This window comes from Vombatus ursinus, unplaced genomic scaffold, assembly GCF_900497805.2.
Source record: "Vombatus ursinus unplaced genomic scaffold, bare-nosed wombat genome assembly UNPS02014786.1, whole genome shotgun sequence".
In the NCBI taxonomy this organism is placed as follows: Eukaryota; Metazoa; Chordata; class Mammalia; order Diprotodontia; family Vombatidae; genus Vombatus; species Vombatus ursinus.
This window is the reverse complement of record NW_020954564.1, coordinates 12,908,891-12,934,361: the sequence shown is the minus strand read 5'-3', so window position 1 is coordinate 12,934,361 and position 25,471 is coordinate 12,908,891. Positions and strand designations below refer to the sequence as shown.

Sequence of the window (25,471 nt, the reverse complement as noted above, 5' to 3'; positions counted from 1 at the left end):
TCCCATTTCCTCCTCAGTGTATTTTGGTCCTGAGGGTTTCCTGGTTTTCATTGAAGACTTGCAGAATGTGCTAAGAATAGACCAAGATGAATTCTAAAGGCATGTGACCTTGATATCAGGGTCATGTCATAAGCAAATTAGAAGATTTAGGAAGAAATTACTTTTCAGATCTGTGGATAGGGGAAGAGTTCATGGCTAAACAAGCTATAGTGTCCCACAATCTAAAATGAAACATTTTGATTATCTAAAATTTAATAATTTTTGCACGAACAAATCTATTGTATTTAAAATTAGAAGGGAAACAGGTAAATGGGAAAACTGTGCAGCAAGTTTCTGTGATAAAGGTTTCATATTGAAGATATATAACAAAATGATACAAATTCATAAAACTAAGGAGAAAACTCATTAGATAAATGGTCAAAGGATATGAACAGGCAGTTTACAAATTATAATCCATGCTATCAACAGCCCTATTAAAATGCTCTATATCACTAATAATTAGAGGAATACGGATTTGCCCGATTAAAAGTTACTCTGAAGTTCTACCTCATATCCAGAAGAATGGTAATAATGACAGTTGTTGAAGGAGCTATCAGAAAACACTAACACTGGTGTGTTGTTGTGGAACTGTGAATTGTTGTCTTCTCCTCCTAGCCCTGTTCCTCAACCTCCTGGACCTCAAAATTATGCCTTTACTGATCTCTCATCCTAGAACTTTATTCAGTGGCTGGGACCTCCTTGCCTAGATCTTCCTATACCTTCTTTCCCTCTCCCTGCAGCCTGGTCCCCATGCAATGTGTCTCCACAAGACCTATTTCACTCCTCTCATTGACGAGTTCCTCTCTGAGCCTCCATTTTGTGAAGGGACCCAGGCTAGCCTGTTTTCATTCCCCTTGGTCTTTTCCATGATTTGCTAGTCTTCAAAACCTAGTAGCTCATCCAAGAAGTTCCCTCAGTGCTTGGGGCCTTCTTTCCTTGGAGCACCCCTACTACCTCTGTGGCCTGGTCACCCTGGAATATTCTTCCATATTGCCTGTCCTCCCTTTTCCCATTGGTGAGTTTTTCTTGGAACTTCCATTTTGTGGAAGTGCCCAGGTCAGTCTGCCTTCACTCCTTGGTCCTCTTCCTAACGTTCTGGACTTCAAAAGTATGCCTTTACTTCTGCCTCACCCTTAAAGTTCCTTTAGCACTTGAGGCCTCCTTGCCTTGGATCATCCTGCCACCTTTGCTGCCTGCTTACCATTGAATATCCCTCCACAGAGACTGAGCACCTTCTGTCATTGGTAAGTTCCTTTTGGAGCTTCCATTCTGTAAAGATGCTCAGGCTCACCTGCCTTCATTTTCCTCCCAGCCATTTCTAACTTCCTGAACTTCAGTAACATGCCCCTACATTGGGGAGTCTTATCAGGTACTTTATCTCCTGTCCCCACCCCCAAACCCACTCACCCTTCTACTTAGCTCTCTTTTGTGTGTTTTCTTCCTTCATTAGAATGTAAGTTCCTTGAGGGCAAGGCCTTTGGTGGAGGCTGTATTTGTATCCCCAGAGGTTAGCACAATGCATGGTACATATACACATTTAATAAATGCTTGTTTCAAGCAATTTGAAACTATGCCCCCAAATCAATAAATTGTGTATACTTTTACCCAGAAATACTCCTGCTTAGTCCTCTACTCCAAAGTGATTAAAATGAGGAAAAGGACCCATTTGTATAAAACTTTATAACTACTCTTTTTATAATGACAAAGGACCAGAAACTAAGGAAATGACCATCAACTGGGGAATGACTATACAAATTATGGTATGTGTATGCAATTGAATATATTACTATGCTTTAAGAAATTAGAAAAGGGAAACTTTTTTTTGTTTGTTTGTTTGTTTGTTTTTTTAGTGAGGCAATGAGGTTAAATGACTTGCCCAAGGTCACACAGCTAATATGGGTCAAGTGTTTGGTCTGAGGCTGCATTTGAACTTAGGTCCTCCTGATTTCAAGGCTGGTGCTCTATCCACTGCGCCACCTAGCTGCCCTGAAAAGGGAGACTTTGAGAGAAACCTGGGAAGACTTGAAAGAATTGATGCAGAGTAAAAGTAATTTACATAATATTTTTATTTAATTTTTTTAATATAATAACAAAAACATAACTTTGAAAGACTTAACTCTGATCTGTGCAATGACCAACCATGATTCCAGAGAACTGATGATGAACCATGCTGCCAACCTCCTAACAGAGAGATAATGAAAACATTTTAAGAGATAACAAATGTGGGGATTTATTGTGCTTGATTATGTAAATTTCTTCATCTCCCTTACAGCTATATTTCCCTATATGTGATGTTGACCCCTATTAGAATATGAATTCCTTGAGATCAATGACTGTCTTTCTTTTCTGTTTGTATCCTAATGTCTTAGCACAGACCTATGCACATTTCTTGCTCTTATTAAATACTTTTTTTATTCATTCATTCATTCAGCATCTAGTCTAGCCTTGTCCTTTTAAAAACGGAAAAGAATAAAGAAGAACCCCAGTTTTCTGGCTCTTTGTCTAACGATTTTTCCACTTTACCAGTGGTTCCTAGTCAGGAATTGCAGACCTCTGAGTGGCTGTGGTTTTATTGTTACAAGTCTGGTTCATTAAGTGACTCAGTATAATAAATAAGTAAGCATCTCTTTTGTAAACTGAATGAATAATAGGTCTCATACATATATGTAACAACATTTTCCAAAAATGTTGACACTTTGTGACAGATAAAATGCAAATTCATTTAAAAGCATTACTGGTTTAATAGTAGATCTGTGTTATTCTAAAAGTTTCCATTCACTAGATAATAGGAATATAACCACTTTTGTTGGTGGCAATCCATCAAATGTTTTATGAAATAGGATCATCATACTCTAAAAGTTTGAGAACTACTACACCCAACCATGCTTCATTCAATGCAATGTATAGTGTTTCTGAGTTTTTTCATTACACCTTTACTCAAGGCCTAGCAAGTGTGTCTTGATTTTTAATAGGCTTTTCAGAATATGGTCCGTTTTTTGCTAGTCAGTGACCAGCCACCCTCTATTTCTGTCAAGTTTCACCGAAGATATTACCACATCTTCTTTGTACTTCATTAATGTTATCACTTCCCTGTATTATCCATACATGTTAGAAAGAAGCTTTTTACATAGCAGTCAGTCAGAGCCATTCTGTTCTACCCATGGATTTGGGGTTTCCTCCTCCTGCTGGCAAGTGGCCAGATGTGGCAGGCTCTTTAGCAAAAATCATCTTTAAATATAAACCTAATAAGCTGTGGTCTCTAGGATGCAGTTTTTCTAAGTTAAAAAAATGCATTATAAAGAATGAAGCCACCAATTGTCTACAAAAAAGTACAGTCTCCAGTTATTTTTTCCAAAGAACTTCCTCTTCTTGAGGAAAGCTGACCACCCATGAAGCTGATGATTTGATGATTCATGGTTTCATCTCCAGACTCTGCTTTCCTGATTGGTTACTGATCTCCTAGCCCACTGTTTCAGACAGACAGTAGTTATGCCTCACTTCATTCTCTACTCCACAGACATTTTTCTTAAAACTACCTTCTGACATTCCTATATCCTAGCCTTACCTCCCCTCTGCCATTTCTGGAACCATGATCAAGTCAACTATTCCACTGCTGCTGGATGGGTTTCATTGATCTATTCCCTTGTGACTCCACTCACCATCCCTGTTACTGTTCATACCAAAGTGCCCCCCTGGCTGTTGTGCACTTATGTTCTTTCTCTCCCTCTAGAATTTGGGTCGTTGATTGCAAAGTCTGTCTTTGCTTTTGTACTTGTATCCCCAGCTCTTAGCACAGTGCTTAGCACATAGTGAGCACTTAAATGCTTTTGCATTCATATAAAAGAAGCAGCACCCTGTAATGGAACTCACCTTCTATGTGGACTTGGTGTCAGGAGACCAAAGTTTAAATGTTAACCTTGGACACTGAGTTAATATATGCTCTTGTAATCAAATTGCTTCCTCTTTGTGAGCCTCTTTAAAATTGGGATAATATTTGTTCTGCCTCACTCAAAGAGGAAATAAGATATAGTGGAATGAATGAGTGTTGGACTTTGAGTTAAGACGACCTAGATTCAAATCCTTTATTTAACACTGACTTGCTGTTTGATTATGGGTAACCTCTCTGAGTCTCACGCAAGCTTCCCTGTCTTATCCACCAAGTTATATGTGAATTGCCAATAGGCTTTGGTGGAGGGAGTTCCCCCACTAACACAATTTTAGGATTCATTATGTATTTACTGCCTCCTTCAGAGAGCTGTTCTAAAATATAGTTCCTTTTCTAATGTACCGCCTCTCAACTCATATTCATCGTTGGGGAGGGGAGGAGTTGCAGTTGACCAATTTAGGTTCAAGATATTATGTGGGTCTAGACTTCTGAAACTGTAACTCATGAACCTCCACTGATGCACATACCTTTAATTATCCCATAGACACAATTAACTCAAAACAGAAGCTTTTGTTGAGATAGCATTCTGAGAGCAATTTTAATAAAAGATCCTCTCACACCCCCCCCAACAAGCTTGGGGTATACCCTCCCACAACCGCAAAGCATTAGCGGGAAGAGTGGGCACACATGTGCAGAACATATGTGGCAAAAACAACTCACTCCTCTTTGTTAATTTAAATAAATGCTTCTTCTTTTGATAAATCTTATCTATATCACTGGTCACATAGGGAAGACGTGTCCAAAGCAACTGACGTCTCTTCCAACTTGAGGTCCCTGCTAACTCTTTTCTTCTCATAATGTCATCACACTTCTCTCTTCTGAGTGCATCTTCTCTAGGAAGGTAGCTCAGCAGAACTTCCTGGGCATACTTTTCTCTACCTCTTAAGTTGTGACTTCCAGGGCCAATTCTTTCTTGAGTCCACAGCTGTCTCTTTTCTCTGACTATGGTGATTATATTGCTTAACATTCTGTTCTACCTTGATCCTATTATTTTTGCGGCATGTGATTTATCCTACCAGGAATCTATAAGATGCCACAGCTGATGAACCCCCTTTCAGCTAGAGGTGAGGAGCAATTTTGTCTCAACATCTGGGATTCTCTTCCTTAGCTAACTTTCTTTGCTGCCAGAGATCACACTTGTTTGAACTTTCTTTGCTTGAGGCCTAGCAAGTATGTGTTGATTTTTAACAGGCCTCTTGAAGTGTGGTTCATCTTTTGCTAGCCAGCGACTAGCCACTCTCTGATCCTGTCAAGCTTCACCAAAGAGGTCACCATACCTTCTAAGGGATTACTTCTTTGTATTTCATTAAGATTTTAACGCCTTACCACCTCTGTCATTCTCTACTACAGAAGTATCAGTCAATCCACCAACGGCTTTTCTTAAAGTACTTACTATGTGTCAGAAACTGTGCTGACCACTGACAAAGCAACCAGTGACAAAAATAAAAGTCTGCCATCAAGTACTTTATATTTCACCAGAAGGGATTACCTATACACATAGCATCCTTGTAGGACCTTTCCTCAACATTGCATTCATGCTGTCTGTGTGGAGTCCTCAGACATTGTAACATTGTAACTGCTACTCATTCTGAGTAGTTGGGGTAACCCTGAGTGGTTCAATTTCTACCACTCTTACTCAACACCAAAGTGCTTCTCGCTGATAATCAGCCAATGCACTTAATTAGCTTTTAGAAAATATATTTACTAAGATGGTATAATAAGAACAGTTGATCTAAAAAGTCTCTTCCAGAGCCTGGATCATACTCACATATATAAACAGATCCATGGAAAGAATGAGTTCAAACTTAGAGTGGAACCATAGAGAGGCACACATAGAGAATATCCATGTGGCAAAAGGATAATATAACTCCTTAAGCTTCATGACCTGGAAATTCTTCTCTGGTGCTAGGGGTCATACCATCTGCATATTTAATTGTTCCTATTGTGTCACTTTGCTTCTGTTTGGATGTGTTTTCTTCTACTTGTTAGTCTCTGATCCTAGTTGGATACTCTGCTACTGATCTTGTCTCTTAGATGATAATGGTATAGTCAAGTGACAGGAGTAGAGAAGAAAGACAGATTTTCTATTATTCCCGTGGGCAGTTTCCTTTTGTGGAACATGGCTCCAGCTCATTGCCTAAACTTGGAGTCCTCCAATATTGAACTTGCCATCTCACTGCAGAAATACTTTCAGTTTTTTAAAGGCCCTCAGAGACAGACTAATCAACTGTTCCATTTTCAACTGAATCCAAGAGGTTCCTACATAATAAAGAAATTACTAGGGCTAGACCATCTGATTTACACATTTAAAACTTTATCAAGGTTTTATATTTATTACTTGGAGAGAGAGGATGTGAAACCTTCTCCTTTACAAACACTGTATTAGATAACTTGCTTCACCTTGAGATACACTGAGCTGCATTTGAGCCAAAATGTATCCCATAAAACCAAAACTATCCCACCTAGACTCCTATTACCCTATACCTTCTTGGGAGAATCTGAGACTTGAATCATGATACTTGATTAGGAAATGCTAGTTTTGATTAGTGGTCTCTCTTCTTACCTTTCTAATTCTGGAATTTTAGTCATTTTATTACAATTTATTGTACAGAATAAAGACAGGTTTATTTTCATGGGGAGGAAATAGCAGCAGATGAACTCAGGAAAAGCTTCATGTAGAAGGTGATACTTGAGCTGACCTTTGATGAAAACTAGTGATTTTGTGAGGTGAAAATGAGGGAGAACATATTAGGCATGGGGGAAAACCTATACAAATTTGCAAAGTTGGGAGATGAATGTGAAAGGAATAGAAAGGCTAGGTTAGCTGGACTGTAGAATGTATGAAGGGGAATAATATCTAACAAGAGTGGGAAGGTAGGTTGGAGTCAACAGTCAACTAGCATTTTATTAAGCACTATATGCCAGGCAATATATTAAGCATTTTGCTATATATGTGCCAGACAGTGTGCTAAGTACCAAACAGAGGAGTTTGTATTTGACCCTCAAGATGCTAGTGAACCACTGGAATTTCATTAGCAAGGAGTGATAGAGTCAAACCTGCCTTTTAGGAACATTATTTTGACTCTGAGAAGAATAGATTAGAAAGAGGAGAGACTGGAGCCAGGGAGATCAATTATATTTTTTCAATACTCTGGGTGAGAAGTGATAAGGGCTTGACATAGGTTGGTGTTATTTAAGTGCAGAGAATAGAACAGATACAAGAAAGGTTGTGGAGTTAGAATCAACTGGGCAACTGTTCAGACATATGGGGTGATTGACAGGAACTGAAGATGACTCTGTGGTTATAAATTTGGGTAACCAGAAGAATGGTGGTGCCCTCATCAGAAATAGAGAAATTTAAAAGAGTGACTTCTTGGAGGAAAGACAATGAGTTCACTTTGGAGACATGTTGATTTTGAAATACCTACAGTATACCCAATTTGAAATATCCAAAGGATAGATGGTAGCATTCATGAGAAGGTCTAGGGCTAATGTAGAGATCTGAGAATCTTTTACATAGAGGTGATAATTAAATCTACTTGAGCTGATAAGGATACCAAGAGAGTGTCTAGAAGAGAGGAGAAAAGAGGAGGGGGAAGAGAAAGATGAGACTAGAAGAAAGCCCAGGACAGAACCTTGAGGAAGGAAGGAAAGAAGAAATTGTAAAATAGAGAAAAAAGTTGAAGAAATGTGATGTTATGATTATTGTGATGAATTTTTTAGGTTCATCATCTCACAGTTCAATTCATCAAACATTTCTTCAATTAACTCTTAAAATATAAAGTAGTTACAATTTTTTGATGGAGGAATTTCTTGTATCAATAAAAATCATAGATCCTGGAAATGATACTTAAGGCAAGAATTAATAAGGTTTTTATTTTGACATTTTGAAAAATCTTCAATTTCTTTGTGAATATTGCCTTCAGGAGCACAAATTGCAATCCCTGCCAAACCTTGGATGATGACCTTTATAAGCTGCTATGGATTTTTTAGAAATCATTTCTGTTTTGCCATCTCATGATATTATGACAAACATCAGGCTTTTACTCCAATTTAATAAGACCTTGCTAGAGTTTATGCTTGTGTGCAAGAGCACATTGTCACCTCTACAGCACTGTGTGGGAGAAGAATGTCAGTGGATAGTTTTCTCATTCCTTTGTATTATGATTCCAGACTATTGTTTTAAATGTTCAGGAATATTTTGCAGTAAACTTTATTGCCATTTTTCTTTGCATCAACAAAGCATTTAATTTTTTAAATGATTTTAGCAGTGATTCAGCATGTTTGGCTCCAGATAATATGCAACCTTCTATAGTAAAAGGAACACAGAATTTGGAATCATGAAACCTGAGTTTGAGTTGTGACTCTTTCATTTACTAACTCTTGGATATCACTTACTCTTTCTAAACTTACATTTCCTCATCTGTAAAATAGGGCAAATTATATTTGCTCCACCTACCTCCATAGATTTATTGGGTATGATCAAATAGATAATGTGTGTGTTCTTTGAACCTTAAAGTGCTATATAAATAACTATTATTGTCGTTACCATTATTACTATTACTCATTTTTACAAAAACAAATTACCTTCTGGGTTTTTGTTTTCCCCCCTAGCACTCTTACTTTACTGTGCCTGACACAAGAGAACTTCCCAGCATACCTGAAAATGTGAGTATTTGAGTTGATTTAAATTCCTTTTATTTCTCTCTACCCTTCTGAAAGTTTTTAGGGGTAGGTCAAGAGAATCTGAGTAATTGTAACAGTAGTAGAGAATTCTGTCCTCCCATCCCCATCCCCATTCTGTGAAGATTAATAATTTGCAATACTTCATCCATTCACTGGTATCCGGCAATCATTTATGCTATTGAAGATTAGCAAGCCCTTTTTCTTGAAACTTCTTGTGCATGCCTTTAGCTTCACCATTAAATTCAGGCACTTTGAGTCAAAAAATTAAGTTTGAATTATACTTCTGCCACTACTGACTGTGGGATCTTGGGCAAATCACTTCCCCTCTCGGGACTTCCCTTTCCTCATATATAAAATGTCTCTCTCTCTCTCACACACACACACACACACACACACACACACACACACACATGCATATACATAGACACACATATATACATATACATATACATACACACACACATATATAACATATATAAAAAGCAGACCTAATGATTTCTAATGTCCCTTCCAACTTGAGCATTTTGTGATTCCATCACACTTTTCCACTGCTTCATGGAAAGGATTCATAGTAAAGGGAGTTAGGTCTATACTTCCTAATATGGCAGTTTACTCCAGCATTGGAATAAGTAAATCTCTAACCACTTTAGGAAGCCATATCACAGACAATTGAGGTATTATTACTCCTGATTTACTGATGAAAAATCTGGGGCTCAGTATTCAGTCATGTGACCAACAAGATGGAAGACCAGACATTTTCTTCAGTGTTTATGACCTCTCAGATCTCTTCAAAGCAAGAATTATGTGGAAGAGGTAAAACAGTTGCAAGTGTCTCAATAGTAAAACACCAGTAACACTAGAAAGGTGGACAGCCCAGTGAATCAACAGTAGAAAAGATTAGTCTTTAATTCCTACCATGCTAACTTAGCACTGTGTCCTCAAGCAGGCCCCATAGGAAAATGGGTAAAGTGAGAAAGGTAGGGGGAAAACAGAGGGAAGCAAAGGGGAGACTCTCAATTCAGAAATTTGAGGGGATTCTGTGGGAGAATGTTCCCATGGGGTGAAATGGGTTTGTTACAATGGGAGTGATCTACTGGCATCTGGTACTTTGAGAGACTGCTCTGTCTGAGAGAGTGTTTTGCCTCTGTGGACAGCATTCTGCCTGAGGAGAATCCTGGGGACAGCTGACATACTGAAGGGTGGAAGGGCATGGACTCAAAGTAGAGATTTCATGGCAAATGAGGGAATGAAGGTAGAGAATAATCATAGGGAGGGCACAGGGTAATAATGAAGTATAAAATCAAGGATACCAGAAAATTTCTACCCTGGGGCAACACTTTTTTCCTCTCTGTCATATCCATGAATTGTTATCTCCACAACTGAGGCTCAACAGACAAATGGAGAAGGGATAGGGGACAAGATCTGTAAATAGGTTCTTTAGGAGCTTTAAATCCATGAGGAACACAGATTTAAGGAATAAATGAGTTTATGGACTGTGAATCAAAGTCTATAATAGAGAGAATGTAAAGAGAAATAATGGAGAGAATGAGGAAAAGATCCTTTTTTAAAGCACAGAAAATTAAAACAAAAACAAAACCTTGAAACAAGTTGAAAGCAGAGGGTGGAATTACGGCAAGGAATGTATATTTTCCTTGACTACTTAACTGAGAAGAAAAAGAGAAGAATTAGATGATTAATAAGGACGAAAGAAAAAGGAATTAGCAAATTAAGCAAAACTAGGGAATAGTGTGACAAATGGGGAGTGCTAGGAACTTAAGGATAAGAGGAAAAGAGCTAGTGGGAAATTGAGTTCCCTTAAAAGAGAATAAACTAAAAAGCTGAGATGTCAAAGTACCATGTTTACAGAAGAAGGGCAGGTAAGGGGGAGGAATCTTAATTTGGAAAAAAATAAACAAATAACATTAGAGGAAAATGGAAGAAAACATAAACCTACCTTTTATAACTTTAAATGTGAATGGATTAAATAATCCAATGAAAAAGACCTAACAGAAAACCAAATAGATAAATAATGTACACTTTAAAAAGGATATAGAACTTGTGTGGTTTGTCCTTCGTTCTCAAAGAGGATCATGACATCGGGAAGATGATGCCATAACTTGCAAGGGAATTGGATTTGAGTGAGGGAGGGCTATGGAAAATCACCAGTCTCTACTTTCTCCTCCAGAGCCATCTGGGTCTAGTGGCCAGATATAGGTCAGGACAACTGGAGTTGGCCCAGGCTGCAGTTCCGGGGGACCTTGGCCTTTTTAAGATCTTTCCAAGTTCTCACTTTGACTGAGGCAATGCCCATTCAGTGATTACAGCTGTTTTAATAAGTCAAGGTATGGCCCCTCTAATCCAAAACAAAAACAAAAACAGAAAATACAAAAACACCAAGCTGGGGGGGAAGACCCTTAGGGTTTCTGGCCAAAAGAGAAACAATTACTGTTTACATTCACTTTGAGTCATCTGGGCCCAAAAAATAGCCATTAAATGGTGCTTGGGCAGGGGCCTATTGTTGGTCAATCAATGAAAGCCAGAGTGAATTGAGTTTAAGGCATGGTTTTTAAGAAGAAATCTAGCCAACTAACCCCAAGAAATCAAGGTAGGTTTCAGGCATCAAAATTTACCTTCCTTTGGGCAGAGTACCCTCAGGTAAGGGTATGATACCCCATGTGGGGAGAGGAGATGGGAGGAAAGGGGAGAGGAAGAGAGGAGAGGAGTTGCGTGACTAGAACTGGCCATTTGGGTCCCCTGTAGGGCAGCTCAGACTACTAGTAGGAAGATGATGCCATAACTTGCAAGTGAATTGAATTTGAGTGAGGGAAAGCTGTGCAAAGTCACCAGCCTCCCTTTCTCCTCCAGAGCTATCTGGATCCAGTGGCAAGATATAGAACAGTATGACTGGAAATGGCCTGGGATGCAGTGGGAGACATTGGCCTTTTTAAGCTAAGGTCTTGTAATCTCCTCACTTCTTTTCACAATCAATTAACGTATTCATTGTTAATTGATTGTGAACAAATATCTCAACCTCTCTATCAATTTCCTCTTTTTTTTTTTTTGAGGGTCACACAGTAGTGTCCAAGGCCAGATTTGAACTCAGGTCTTCTTGACTTAAGGGTTAGTACTCTATCCTGTGCCACCTAGCTGCCTCAATTTCCTGTTTTAAAAAAAAAATTCTTACTAATTTGTTACATATTTCCCAATTACATGTAAAAAAAATTTTAATGATCACTTTTTTTAAAATGTTGAGTTTTAAATTCTCTTCTTCCCACTCTTTTCCCCTTCTTGAGAAGGCAAACAATGTGATACCAGTTGTACATGTGAAATCATGCAAAACATATTTCCATGTTAGCAATGTTGCAAAAGAAAAGACACACACAAACAAGAAAAATAAAGAAAGTAAAAAACGTATGCTTCAATCTGCTACTAGTAATCATTAGTGCTTTCTCTGGAGGTGGATAACATTTTTCATCATGGGTCCTTTGGAATTGTCTTGTATCATTGATCAGAGTAGCAAAGTCATTCACAGTTCTTCATTGAACAGTATTGCTGTTACTGTGTACAATGTTCTGGTTCTGCTTACTTCACTTTGTGTGAATTCATATAAGTCTTCCAGGTTTTTTGGAAATCATTCTGCTTGTCATTTCTCAGAGCGTAACAGTATTCCATAGAACTATCTAATAAAGGAACTACCAAAGAAAAAAACTCCTGGTTCTGATATATCCATAATTTTCTATCCATAATTCTATCAAACTTTTAAAGAACAATTAATACCAACACTGCTAATTATTCTTAAAAATTAAGAGAGCACTCTACCAGACTCTTTTTATGTGAGAAATATAGTCCTAATACCTAAACCATGGAGGATAAAGCAAAGAAGAACTATATATTCATATCATTCATGAATATCAATTCAGAAATGTTAAATAAAATCCTGTCACACGGACTACAGCAATTCACCGAAGAAATCAATTGTCATTATCAAGTTGTACTTACCCAGGGATACAGACATTATTAAACATTAAGGAAACAATCAACATGTTTATCACATTAAAAACAAAATGCAGTCTAGTTAAATACAGTGAATATTTATTAAGGGCTTACTAGGTACAAGATACATTAAAAAATTCCCAAAACCACATGATTATCTCAGTTAGTTAAGAAAAAGCCTTTGGAATGGGGCAAGGAGTAATGCTGATTTATGCTTTAAAAAAAAAGCCTATCAGATATAAATATAGAGAGATCTTCTTTTTAATATCACATAAAGGGGGCAGCTAGGTGGCGCAGTGGATAGAGCACCGGCCCTGAGGTCAGGAGGACCTGAGTTCAAATCTGTCCTCAGACCAAAACATTTGACACTTACTAGTTGTGTGACCCTGGGCAAGTCACTTAACCCCAATTGCCTAAAAACAAACAAACAAAAAAATCATATAAAGGATCTACCTAAAATCATATGAACTGGGTAAATACTAAAAGCTTTCCCAGTAAATATAGGAGAAAAGGAAGTATGCCCCCTTCCCTATATTTATTTGATATAGTTATATAAATGTTAGTAATAAGGCAAGAGAAATAAATTAAAAGCATAGCAATAAGTAAAAAGGAAACCAAACTATCCCTATCTACTGATGGCATGATGTTACTTAGGAAATCGTAGGAATTCAGTAAAGAAACTGAGTAAGATAATAGCTTTAGCAAAGTTGTAGGCTACAAAATAAACCCATAAAAGTTTTAACAGCACAACAGAATCCAAAAAGCAATAATGGAAAGGGCAATATTCAAAATAACTACAAAATGCACTAAATCTATGGATATTAATCTTCCAAAGCACACAAAATATTTTTTTCCAAATTAGAACCAAAATGATGTTTTACCTCACATGCTACAAAGTGGAAAAGATTACAAAAGCATGTTAATAGTCATTGTTGGAAGGGTTTTGAGAACACTAATGCATTGTTGGTAAAGCTGTAGCCCTGAATTAGTACAAGCATTTTGAAAAGCAATTTGGAATTAATGCAAATAAAGTGATTAAAATCTCCATACCTTTTGACCAAGAGATTACAGTACTAGGCATACTAGTACATTGTTGGTGAAGTTGTAGCAGTGAATCAGTACAAACATTTTGAAAAACAGTTTGGAACTAACGCAAATAAAGTGACTAAAATGTCCATACCCTTTTACCAAAAGATTCCAGTACAAGGCTTATTCCCCACTGATGTTATAAGAAAAAAGTCCTCATATATACCACAATTGTTTAACTGACCGATAAGCACAAAATTGGAAACCAATAGATGCTTATCAGTCAGTTAAACAATTTGAGGTATGTTAATGTAATGGAGAAATGACAAATATGATGAATGAGAGAAGCATGGAAAGGATTACATGATCTAATAAAATGCAAAGTAAAGCAGAGCCAAGAACACAATATACACAATGAATAAAACAGTGTAAATGGAATGAATAGCCACAAAACAATCCAAAGTGAATGTTACAGAGCCTCAAGGAACAAATGTGGCTCCAAAGAAGGGGTAGGAGAAGACCACCACTTCCCATTCTTTAGCAGGTGTGAAAGGTCCACATATTGCCCATATTTTCAGACCTCTAATGTGTCAATTTTAGTAATTTTTTTCCTTTTAAAAAATTATTTGTTTTATAGGTTGATTCTTCAGGATAGGCAAGGAGGGAAAAATATTGAGAAAAATTATAATGATGTAGAAAAAAAGATATCAATAAAATTTTTTTAAAAAACTTAAACATGAGGTCCCAAGAAGAGAAGTGACATAAGTAGGATCACACAGCTGTGAAGTATGAGTGATATCTGAGGGTCTGAATCCAAAGTTTTGTTTTACTTCTAAGCCAATATTCTTTCCACTGCACCCCTGCAGTTGAAATAGTTCAATTTTCAAATTCTTACTGAAGTTTATTTTCTATTTTTCCATAACTTTAATATAAAAACTATGTTTTTCCTTTCAAAGGAAGTGAATGTAATACCTGTAATTTATCATTAGTATTTAACCTATATGGCAATGTCACAGGAGCATGAGTTTGTTTCATCTAATAGCAAAATGTAAGCAAAAGAGCACTAGATAGGGAGTCAAGATACCTGGGTTTATTATATATGTGATTGTTGGAAATTTACTAACCATGTAGTCTTGGGTATGTTATTTCTCCTTTGGCCTTAGCTTTTCATCTATAGAATGATGTAATAATGTTGACACTGCCAGCAATTTAATTTCCTCCTAGTGTTGTTAGGCTATTCTGGACCTCAGTTTTATCTTTTTCAAAATGGGGAATGGTAATCTTTGTGTGGCCTATTCCACATGGTTATTGTACAGAAAATACTAAAAGTTTTTTTTAAGCTGTGATTTGTTGTTATTATGATGATGGTATGTATTTAATATGAATATCCTTCATGAGAGTTATGAGAAAAAATGCTTCAGTACTTGAAGGCTTTATCTGTGAGAGGACATTCTCCGTTGAGGCAGACTACAGTCCCATTATTCCTTGGTAATTGGTTTCATGAGTTGCTGTGGTAACAACACTTAATCATCTCATGATGAACATGCCAGTGATAAGTCTCTATTTCACTGTTTTGCTTGGTTGTCCCACAGATTACAGACTTAGAGTCAGTCCATCTGTGGGCCAGTACAAAGAAAAGCAACGTGATCTAGAGGAGAAAGTGATGAACTTGCAATCAAGAAGACAGGATTTAAATTCTGCCTCTGATGCATACTAGCTATATGATGATGGCCAGTCAGATGATAATACTAATGATAAAAATGATGATGTTGATCCATAATAATAATAACAGCTAGCATTTACATAGCATGTTAAGGTTTGCCAACCTCTTTACAAATGATTTCATTTTATCCTCACAACAACCCTGAGAAGTGAGTACTATTGTTATCTCAAGCACACACACACACACACACACACACACACACACACACACACACACATTTTTTTTAAACAAATGAGGATCTTGAGATAGACAGAGGTTAAATGACTTAGCCGAGATCACACATCTATGAAGTCTTGGAGGGTGGATTTGAATTCCTGTCTTCCTGGCTCTTGGCCCAGAACTTTATCTAATGTACCACCTGCCCGCCTCACTTAATCTTTGTTTCCTCATCATCTGTAAATGGGAATAATAACGTCTTTACCTCAGGGTTGAGATGGGGTTGTCGTGAGGCTCAAATGAGATGTTTTTCATAAGTCAATTCATAAACCTTAAAACTACTATATAAATGCTAGCTATTATTGTTGTGACAAGACTTTCCTTTTGTTCAGGTGGCATAACCTTTGAAAATCAAATGTCATATAATTGACACAACAAGGCAATGAAGGAACCCGAACCTATTGAAGGAAAATTTCAGTGAAGGATTGTTAAAGGGATTAAAAAAAAATTAAACAAACCTGTTTTAGACTTTAACCAATTTATTATTAAATATGTGTTATATTTAAATATTATATCATATTATAATTATATTTAAATTATATATTAAAGAAATGACCCAGATTACAAGTGGATATGTAGCAATAATTGTAGTATTATGCTAGTGGTGTAAGGCACCCCATGTTAGTTGTGTTTTGAAAGTTTCAGTTGATTAATAGGTAATCATACAGAACTCCATGTGAAATATTAAACAAACTTGTCATGATTATCTGGCTTGGTGTCGGACAAAATGGTTAATGATTCATAGAAAGCATTTAGAAGGGACAGTTACATATAACATCACTGAGGTGTCACTTTTCCCGAAGATTCTCTGTGATACAGACAAGATTTATGAACTCTTAGTGACATCCAAAAATAAACAAATGGAGTTCATTGCAGTCAATCCATTATCACATAGGGAGATTGTCAGGTAATTGTTTATTGAAATAGTTTTTACATTGGTAGAGAAGAATGACTCCGGCTAATCTCTGCTTTCTTTCTGATAAATCTTATTGCTGACTTGAGTCCTTATTAAACAGCACTGGACTGACTTTCTGAAGATGTAGGCCCTAGTTTCAACTCTGCCACTTTATGACCTGGTTCAAGTCACTTCCCCTTTAGGGCCTCAATTTTGTCATTCATAAAATGGTGGTTTTACTCTGTGGTATCTGAGCTTCTTTCTTCGTTTGCTGTTCTTTGTTTTAACAGAGGGAGGCATCATAATTAGGTAGAAAGAGCCCTGAATTTTGGAGATAGAAGACATAGGTTCAAATTATGCCTTTGCATTTTAGGTCTCAGTTTCCTTCTATAATTTAAATTTTTTTTAATTAAAAAAAAAAAGAGGATTAGACTAAAAATTTTTAAGACCCCTTCAAGCTCTAATTCTAAACCTGTCATACTTTTAATATTCTGATAAGGTCCTCAATGCTTCTAAATTTTTATGTTCTAATATTCTAAGATCCTTCCCAGCTCCAACATTTTATGTTTTATAAATCTAATGAATGGGCTTTTTCTTAAACTTTTAAGACATTTCCTTCTTAAACATTTTAGACTCAGAATTTATAATATATACTCAATTCCCCTGAAAAAAGTAATAAACTATCCATGAAGATCTAACAATATAATACCAACTTAGGGAAAGCATTTGAAGACTTGCTTTGTGGCATAATCAGAACAAATGTCATGTTTCAGAAATAAACCTATTGAAAGAGTATAAAACATTCTTGCCTGGTAGACTGTTCTAAAAGGAGTTTTGTGAGTCATAAGATCATCAAATGTTAAAGAAAGAAAGTACCTTAGAAAACGATTCCTTTCCCCTCATTTTATGAGAAGAAACTTAGACCTCAATTATTCATAGTGGATATGGTCCTAAAAGTCACTAAACACAGTGAAATGATCAAAAAGTTGACTAATATTGGTGTGGGAGGATCAATTTGGGGTTAGAACTATGCTGGAAAGACTGTCTTCCACAATATCCAAATATTTTTCCTCTAGGTCCCTATGCTTCTTTCATTCCTCATTTTTCATCTCTTTTGTCTCTAGCCCTTTCTTATTTTCCTCATTTTCCTTCTTTTCCCTTCCTTCCTCTTTATTTTTCATCTGCTACTCCTTCATCTCCTTTTCTCTTTATTCTTATATCTTCTCATCCCCTGTATCCTCTATTCTCCCCCCCTGCAATTCCTCTCTTCCAGCTCCCCCTTTCCCATCTCCTCTTCTTTCTCTTTTTCTTCTTTCTCTTTCATTTCTTTTTTCTATTTCTTCCTTCTTCCTCTTTCTTTTCCTTTTCTCTCCCTTTATTCTTTTCTCTTCTTCCCCACCTCATCCTCCTCTATGTTCTCTCCCACTCAGTACCAATCTTGAAGTCAGAGTATAGTGATCTTGAATGTCCTAATGACTTTGCCATGAGGAAGAGGAATAGAAAGAAGATAAAGATACTATTTCTCAATTTCCTAATGTCTTCTCAAGTCTAAAGTGCCCCTAACTTTACAGGGGCCTTGGGCTACTAGAGTTCTTACCCATCTCTTCCATTCAAGCAGTTATAGACTCAGGCATGTGATATCCCAGAAGGAAACAGGCAGGGGGAGGAAGCAGATAAAGGAGACAGCTTCTGTTTAGACACAAATATCTTGGTAATCAGCACAGATGGGATGAGAAATACCGAAAAAGTACATGACAGTTTAGAGGGGATTTGGCTAAATGTTATATATTTTTAATATACCTGTGTGTTGCTTTTACAACAAGCATCTGAGTCTGTTAGCATATGGTTTCTGAGGGTATTTCTTGTATTAACCAATATAGGTTTACTTGTTAATCCATTCTTTTCCCTACTTTTCAAGTGTATTTTTACAATTACGGATTTTTTCTCTCTTATCCCAGCAAAATAAGGCTGAAAATTTGTCTCTAACGCTGTTTCTTCATATTTGGATGGCAAGCTGGGGAACATATTTTTGCACAGTATGAAACTTCTTGGCAGACTCCTCAGGCCACGTATTGGTGGCTTTAGAGTTATCTTTGGATCTGTCAAAAGTGCTAATGGGCTCTCTGGGCTCCTTTAAGCTCCTCAATCCTATTTTTCTTTTTCTTGAAAGAAAAAAGAAATCTACACATTTCATCGACAGTTAAGCTTCTACTAAAATCTTCATCCACCCTATATTTTTGTCTACACGTGTGTGTTGGCGAGAAGGTCTCTGCCATGTGAGCGTCTACAGTGGAGCCCTATCCTGACATCATTAGCGCAGTCCTTCTTGCTTCATCCAGCAGGAGATGCTCTTGTTGACTGACTTGGAATGCTATTTACTTTTCCCATCAAATTTCACATAATCATAAATTGTTAGAATATAAGGGATCATAGTAACTAAAATGTTGGAGCATAGAATATGCCATGTGCAAGCACAGAGTGTTACTATGGAAGGATCTTAAGACATAGACTGGTATGCCATTGAATGTAGCACATCAAGGTTTAAAGTCAAACTAGATCAGGTAGTTTTAAAATACTGGAGCCAAAGGGACATTAGTCACTATCTAATCCAAGCCTCTCATTTTACTCATGAGGGAACTCAAGTCTAGAACAGTGATGTTCATGCTGTGATACAAATAGTACTCAGAGAGCCAAGACAGGAGCCACGTTCTCTGGCTTCTCCCGCCATGCTCTTTCTGCAGCACAACATTCTCTTTTTGCTGATTGGTTTCTCTGCTGATTGCCACATTTTGGACTACATCTGTTGGAGGACACTTTTTCTAAATGTGGTGCTTACTTTGTAATTTTTGATCTGTTACAAAATTAAACCTCTCAATTTGTGAGGTTCTCTGCTTAATACAGTACTTCATCTGAACACTAATGAATCATAAGATAAATGCCCATGCTTATTCCCAACTGTTTCAATTGTTGTAATGCACATTGTGCTATTTGCATGTAAAATCCTCTCAGCTCTCTTGAATTTGTTCGGTTATAAATCCCTAATCATTATAAATTGCAGCTTCTGGTACAGAGAACTTTTCTTTATTTCTGGGAGAATGTATTGTGTGACATTGAAAGCCCATGTAGCTCTGAAGAAACAATCATGTCCACATACCTATTAAAGACCTAGGAGTAGGGCATAATGAAACACTTGAATATTTTTCTTGGAATTGAAAGTACTGTTTCAAAGAGTGAATGGCAACCTACTGAAAAAGCTCCCTAGAATGCTGCCTTGTCACAATCTGGTTCTCTTCTTGCCTGTCACTAGCTATGTGCCATGCACAAACCATTTTCCCTTTTTGAGCTTCAGTCTCCTCATCTGTAAAATGAGAAAGCTGGACTAAATTATCTCCAATGCTACTCCTTGTTCTTACTATCTGTATTCTCATCTCTTCTAGTAAAACATGATGCAGTCTTGGTAGTGGAAAGATTACTAAACTTGAAGTCAGTAGGCATGGGTTTAAATCCTAGCTCCAACACTTTGTAGTCATGTGACCCTGGGGCAGGTCATTTAACGTTGCTAAGCCTCAGTTTCCTCATGTGTAAAATCAGGACGACAGTGTTACCTCACTGGATTGTTGGGGAAAAATGCTTTGTAAATATTTAAGTCCTATGTAAATGTGATCTAATATCATTAAAGTAATTTTACAATGTAATTTAATTCATTCAACATTTATCAACCTTGTACTGTGTGTTGCAAAGACCCTGTGCTAGGCATTTGAAGAGACCCAAAGATTAATCAGATACTGACATTGTGGAGTTTACAGCCCAGTAGGGGAAAGAAGACATGCATAAGAAGCTATTATACAAACTAGAACCTCAGTGCTTGAGAGCTCCAGAGAGGGAGCTTTCACTTTCACCTGCTGGAGGGATCAGAGGAGACTTTGCTGGGGGAGGTGGTATTTAAGCTGAACCTTGATGATTGGGATTTCAGCATAAAAGGAGGAGGGGCAGGGGAGACCACATTACAAGGAAAATAGTATGAGCAAAGGCAAGGAGATAGGTAAAAGATTCATGCATTAGGTGAATTGGATAGGCTAGGTAACCTCTCAGGTCTAAGATGTTAGACCTGTGCATCTACAATAATGCCTCCAAAGTCCTAGACTTCTCAATTTAGAACCAAATGTGAAATGGAAGGGAGATGAATGGCAACATTGGCAATAGTACCGTGATGAATCTTAAAGGTTGACCCATGTGGCCTGTTAACTCTGTCCTCCAATTTGGAAATGGTACCTTGCAAGTGGATTCCAGAGTACTAAGTTGTTTCTGTTTCATGTACTTCCACTGTCTGTTAATGTTTATAATTAAGGATAAAATCAAAACACAACCAACTCTTTTTTATACCTCCTAGAGAAATCTGACTGAATATTTTGTGGCTGTGGATGTCAACAACATGCTACACCTCTATGCCAGTATGTTGTATGAACGACGAATCCTCATCAGCAGCAGCAAGCTGAGCACTGTAAGTAGAGAATGTAAATAGGATGACTCCTGTAACTGTGTTCTCTGCCAGGAGTCCAGCAGGGGAAGAAATGATCCTTGTATACTTCATGACTTCAAGAAAAGCATTAAAGTACTATTTGAACTTTAACAAGCATCTCCTGGCTCTGTACCCAGAATCTTCCTAAGAGCCAGTTAATGAAGCATAGGTTTTAAAAAAAAAAAAAAAGCCCTCACCTTAAAGCTGGGCCTCAGGTTCAAGTCCAATCAGTATGGGGCAGTGAAAAGACAGTTAACTGGATTCAGTCACAGGATTTGATTTTAAAGACTGTCTCTAGCTACTATTTACCAGCTTTGTGATTCGTTACCTTGGGTTAATTACTTAACCTTCTAGGACAGTTTCCTCGTTAGAAATGAGGGAGCTGGATGGACATTCCTTCCAACTCTAATTCTAAGATCTTGCATTCACTTCTTATTGATATGGCCTTGAGCAAGTAATCTCCATTCATTGATCCTAAGTTTCCTCAGTTATAAAACAGAGATAAGAATACTGGACTACATAGCTAGCCATCAGTCAACAAACCTTTTATTTAGTGCCTTCTCATTGCTAAGGACTGGAGATACAAAAACAAATGGGTTGTTATTAGGAAAGTGTTTTGTAAACTGTTAAGGGCTTTTTTTTTTTAATAGCTCTTTTTTTGGGTAGAGGAAGGGAGGAGAGTGAATCTCCCTATCTCATTCTGACTGAATCAGCTTCAAAGTTTTGACCTGTTCTGTCCTTTCTTAGGGAACCTGGTTGCCTTTGCTTCCAGGTGCTCCCCATATGGGTATTAGACTTGGTGTGCACACTGCTTAGCACACTGATCAGCTTAGCACACTGCAGTTCAGAATTTCTAAACTCAAATAATCCACCAACTTCAACCTCTCTAGTATCAGGGATTACAGGCTTTCCCCACCACCCCAGGCAATAGCTCATTTTTTATAGCTCTTTAAAGTTTGTAAAGTGTTTTTTGTGACTAGACTGGGTTTCAGAATAGGAAGAATGAATTTTTATGTAATGGAATACCAGCCTTGAAAGTAGATAACACAGGAATCACACCACCAATCAGGACCAGTAATATAGCTATATGGTGGTGGTAAATGCAAAATTTTTTTTTTTTGGTTTATAAATTTTTACTGAATTTTTTCTCTGTACTTTAGGTTTTATGTACATCTTGTTTTTTGACACAACAGATACATCCTAACAAATGCCCAAACAAATTCTTTTACAAAATACATTCCATGAGGAAGTAGTTTAATAGTTGATGAGTAACTTAAAGAGGAAAGTGTCTTCTAACTTTGTCAGTATGGTAATAACACTGGCCATTGTATTTGATCACAGTTTTATCGCTTCTCTATTTTGACTATATAGTTGTGGTCATAGTGAATGTTATCATTTTGACATTATTTTTCTTGCCCTGCATCACTTCATATAATTCTTCCCAAGTTTATTCTTTAATCTTGTAATTCACTGTGATATAATACTAGTCCATTATGTTCATAAACCGTTATTTGTTCACAACACAATTGTTTCAGGTTTTGGTTATCTTGACTAACAATACATTGCTACACTCCCCCTTTTCATTAGAGAGGTAGACACTGTGGGTGTGGAGCCTCACAAGCAGTGACTGTCAGTTGTTTTGCTTAACTGTTTTTCTTTGTTCCAAGGAAAATTTACATAGAGTAGGGAATTGGGAAGGCTATGATATAAAAAACAAAAGATATCAATAAAACTTTTTTTTAGTGCTGCTATGTCCACAAAGGCTAAATTCATATGTTTACTGCTGAAGAGGGAGCAAGCAGTATTTATCATTAGCTGTTTTTCAACTGGAATTATGCCAGCAAAATAACTACAATCTTTATATACTTTGACCTAGAAATTCTACTACTAGGCTTATATCCCAATGAGGTCATTGGTAAGAAAAAGCCCCTATATATACCATGGGGAGGTGAAAGCATTCTAGGGAAAATTTAGTGATGTTTCAGAATGTGCTGTGCTTTCCTCTTGTGTACAATGCATAGTGAATGGCATGGCATATTCTAGGCCCTTAATAAATACTTGTTGAATCAAATTGCAAGATTTGGCTAAAATATGAATTTTTTCCTCATGTAGCTCACAGTCTGATAGATCATTTTGACATGTGCATAGATAGCCATAATATAGATATATTATATATCATATAGATATATTATATATTGTGATATGTATTATATATAATATAGATATATCGATACATGATAGGTGCATAAGCCACTAATAAGAAATAGTGCAAAAATACCATCAGCAATATACATGGCCAAAAGCGAAGGTAGACTGGTCATGGCAGAGGAGCAAAGGGGAATGTGATTGGCCCAAATATGGAACTTTGCAAATTGTTAAATGAACCAAAAGAAGACTTTCTTCATGTTGGTTAGGTAGCTCTTCCAGAAAGTTCATAGATAGGTATGGAGAATTGTGCAGGATAGGAAGTGTGGAGAGATGTTTGATCTGCACCAGTAGAGGGAGTATCTCCACCAGTGAGATCATGGATTCATCCAAGTATCAATGTTCATAAGAGAGATGCAAAGAGAATATTATACAGGACAATGGGCAGGGAGAGGTGGTGGCGATGAGGAAGATCAGTGAAGGTTTCATGGAATAGAGTATTTGAGTTCACCTTTAATGTGTCAATAGGAATTCAATAAAGCATTGGTCATACCTAAATAGATGTTATGCTAGCCTCCATTCAGCCTTGTTCTTGAAATTAATTCATTAATAACTATGAGTATTGTAGAATGCTATAATGTAGTCTAACCAAAGACTGACTCAAGCTTAGTGGGATTTTCTGTCCCACCAATAGAAATATTACATAAAGAAAGAGAATATGTATTCTTACTGATTTGAGGAGAGGAGGAAATGGGAGAAAGATCTGTCTAGGAAACACGTTTGCCTGTTACTGAATCGTAAGTTTGATCTCATGGCTGCCTGAAATATCTCATTGTATTTCACATGTCATCATCACAGAGTCTTGATTGGCTGTAGGAATAACTGAAAAAAATGGTGGTAATTTTAGTTAAGCTCTGGGTCCCCTATAATTTGAGAATTAAAAAAGTCCAGCTATTGTTGCCTTTTATATCCCCATATTACTAATATTTATTCCATGTTAGAGGAGTCCATTTTTACTCTCTTTTGGTTGTTGGGGAGAAAAAAGTATATAAAGGGTATTTTAGCCTGAGATCTTCTGGTGACCTTCTCTTGGTGAATCCAGATGTGGCCCCTCAGTCCATTGCATTTTTCTCAATTTTGTTTGGTAAGATGGGGACTTAATACTTCTTATGATCCATCAAACACCTGAAAGATAAAAGCCATGAAAATCATCCAGAGTGCTGCCATCCTTAGAAATAGCAACACATCAATACAGAATCTCTCCCCAGTGCACTTTCCATCTATGTGTAGTGTTTTACATTTCAAGATTTAGTTGTCAATAAAATAGTGGGGCTTTTTTTGCATAAAAGGAAATTGCATGTTTTTATTCTGTTTGCTCTCACTATGTATTGATTGTTTTCCTTTATGGATGATAAATAGGAGGTGCTTAACTGATCCTTGTTCTTTCCTGTTTTGTTATAAACACATCAAAGGACTTTCACAAGAAAAACTTCTTGTTCTTACATTATATTTCCTGATATGTGTGGCCACTAGTCTGCCCCTTGGTTGCCAAGGCACAAATCATCCTGTGTTTATGGAATTTGGCTATGGACCTTCACCACTCTCATCATTTCTATAGCACCATAGGATTTAAAGTTGGAAAAGCTTTATAAGTCATCTAGTCTGACCTTCTCTTTTTACAAAGGAGGAAACCAAGGCCCAGAGAGAAGTGATTTGGCCATGGTTATACAGGTAGTAACTAGCAGATCCAGTAGGTCTTTTGACTAAATCTATTGGCTATATCCACTGTATCACCTCTTTCTTTCCCCCACTGAATTCCATTCTTCACACCACTGCCAGAATATTTTTTCAATTCAGCAAACACTTAAGTATCTATATGTGCAAGGTCCAGTGCTTATATTGAAAACACATAGACAGATGTGATATAAACATTGTTTTTGAGAAGCCTATAAATTAATGAGGAAAGGGATGTGTAGTTGTCACATATAACTATAAGTAAGAGTAAGATAAGTACAAAATAGAGATCTATATAAAGTACTTTGAAAAATTTGAGGAGGAAGGTATTCTTACATGGGAAGGCTAAAGGAAGAGTCATAGATAAGGTAACATCTCAATTTGGCTTTGAAGGGAAATAGTGGCATCAGCAAGTAGAGAATGGTAGGGAAAAGGTGCCCCTTCTAAGGCATGGAAGATGCTATGAGTACAGGCACAAAGATGTAAGAAGGTGGGACAATTGTGAGGAAAGGTAAGCACTTAGTTTGTAAGTAAATGCCAATTTGACTT

The 25,471-nt window shown here is 37.0% G+C and overlaps 1 protein-coding gene across 4 annotated transcripts in view; it reads left to right on the top strand.

Moving 5' to 3' along the window:
* LOC114047020 (DENN domain-containing protein 1A-like) overlaps positions 1-25,471 on the top strand; it is a 702,955-nt gene that overhangs the window by 348,765 nt on the left and 328,719 nt on the right. For all 4 annotated transcript variants that reach the window (XM_027867670.1, XM_027867668.1, XM_027867669.1 and 1 more), the window contains 2 exons: positions 8,600-8,653; positions 20,915-21,025. In XM_027867670.1, the coding sequence (XP_027723471.1) occupies positions 8,600-8,653; positions 20,915-21,025 (165 nt within the window). The remainder of the gene's footprint in view (positions 1-8,599; positions 8,654-20,914; positions 21,026-25,471) is intronic.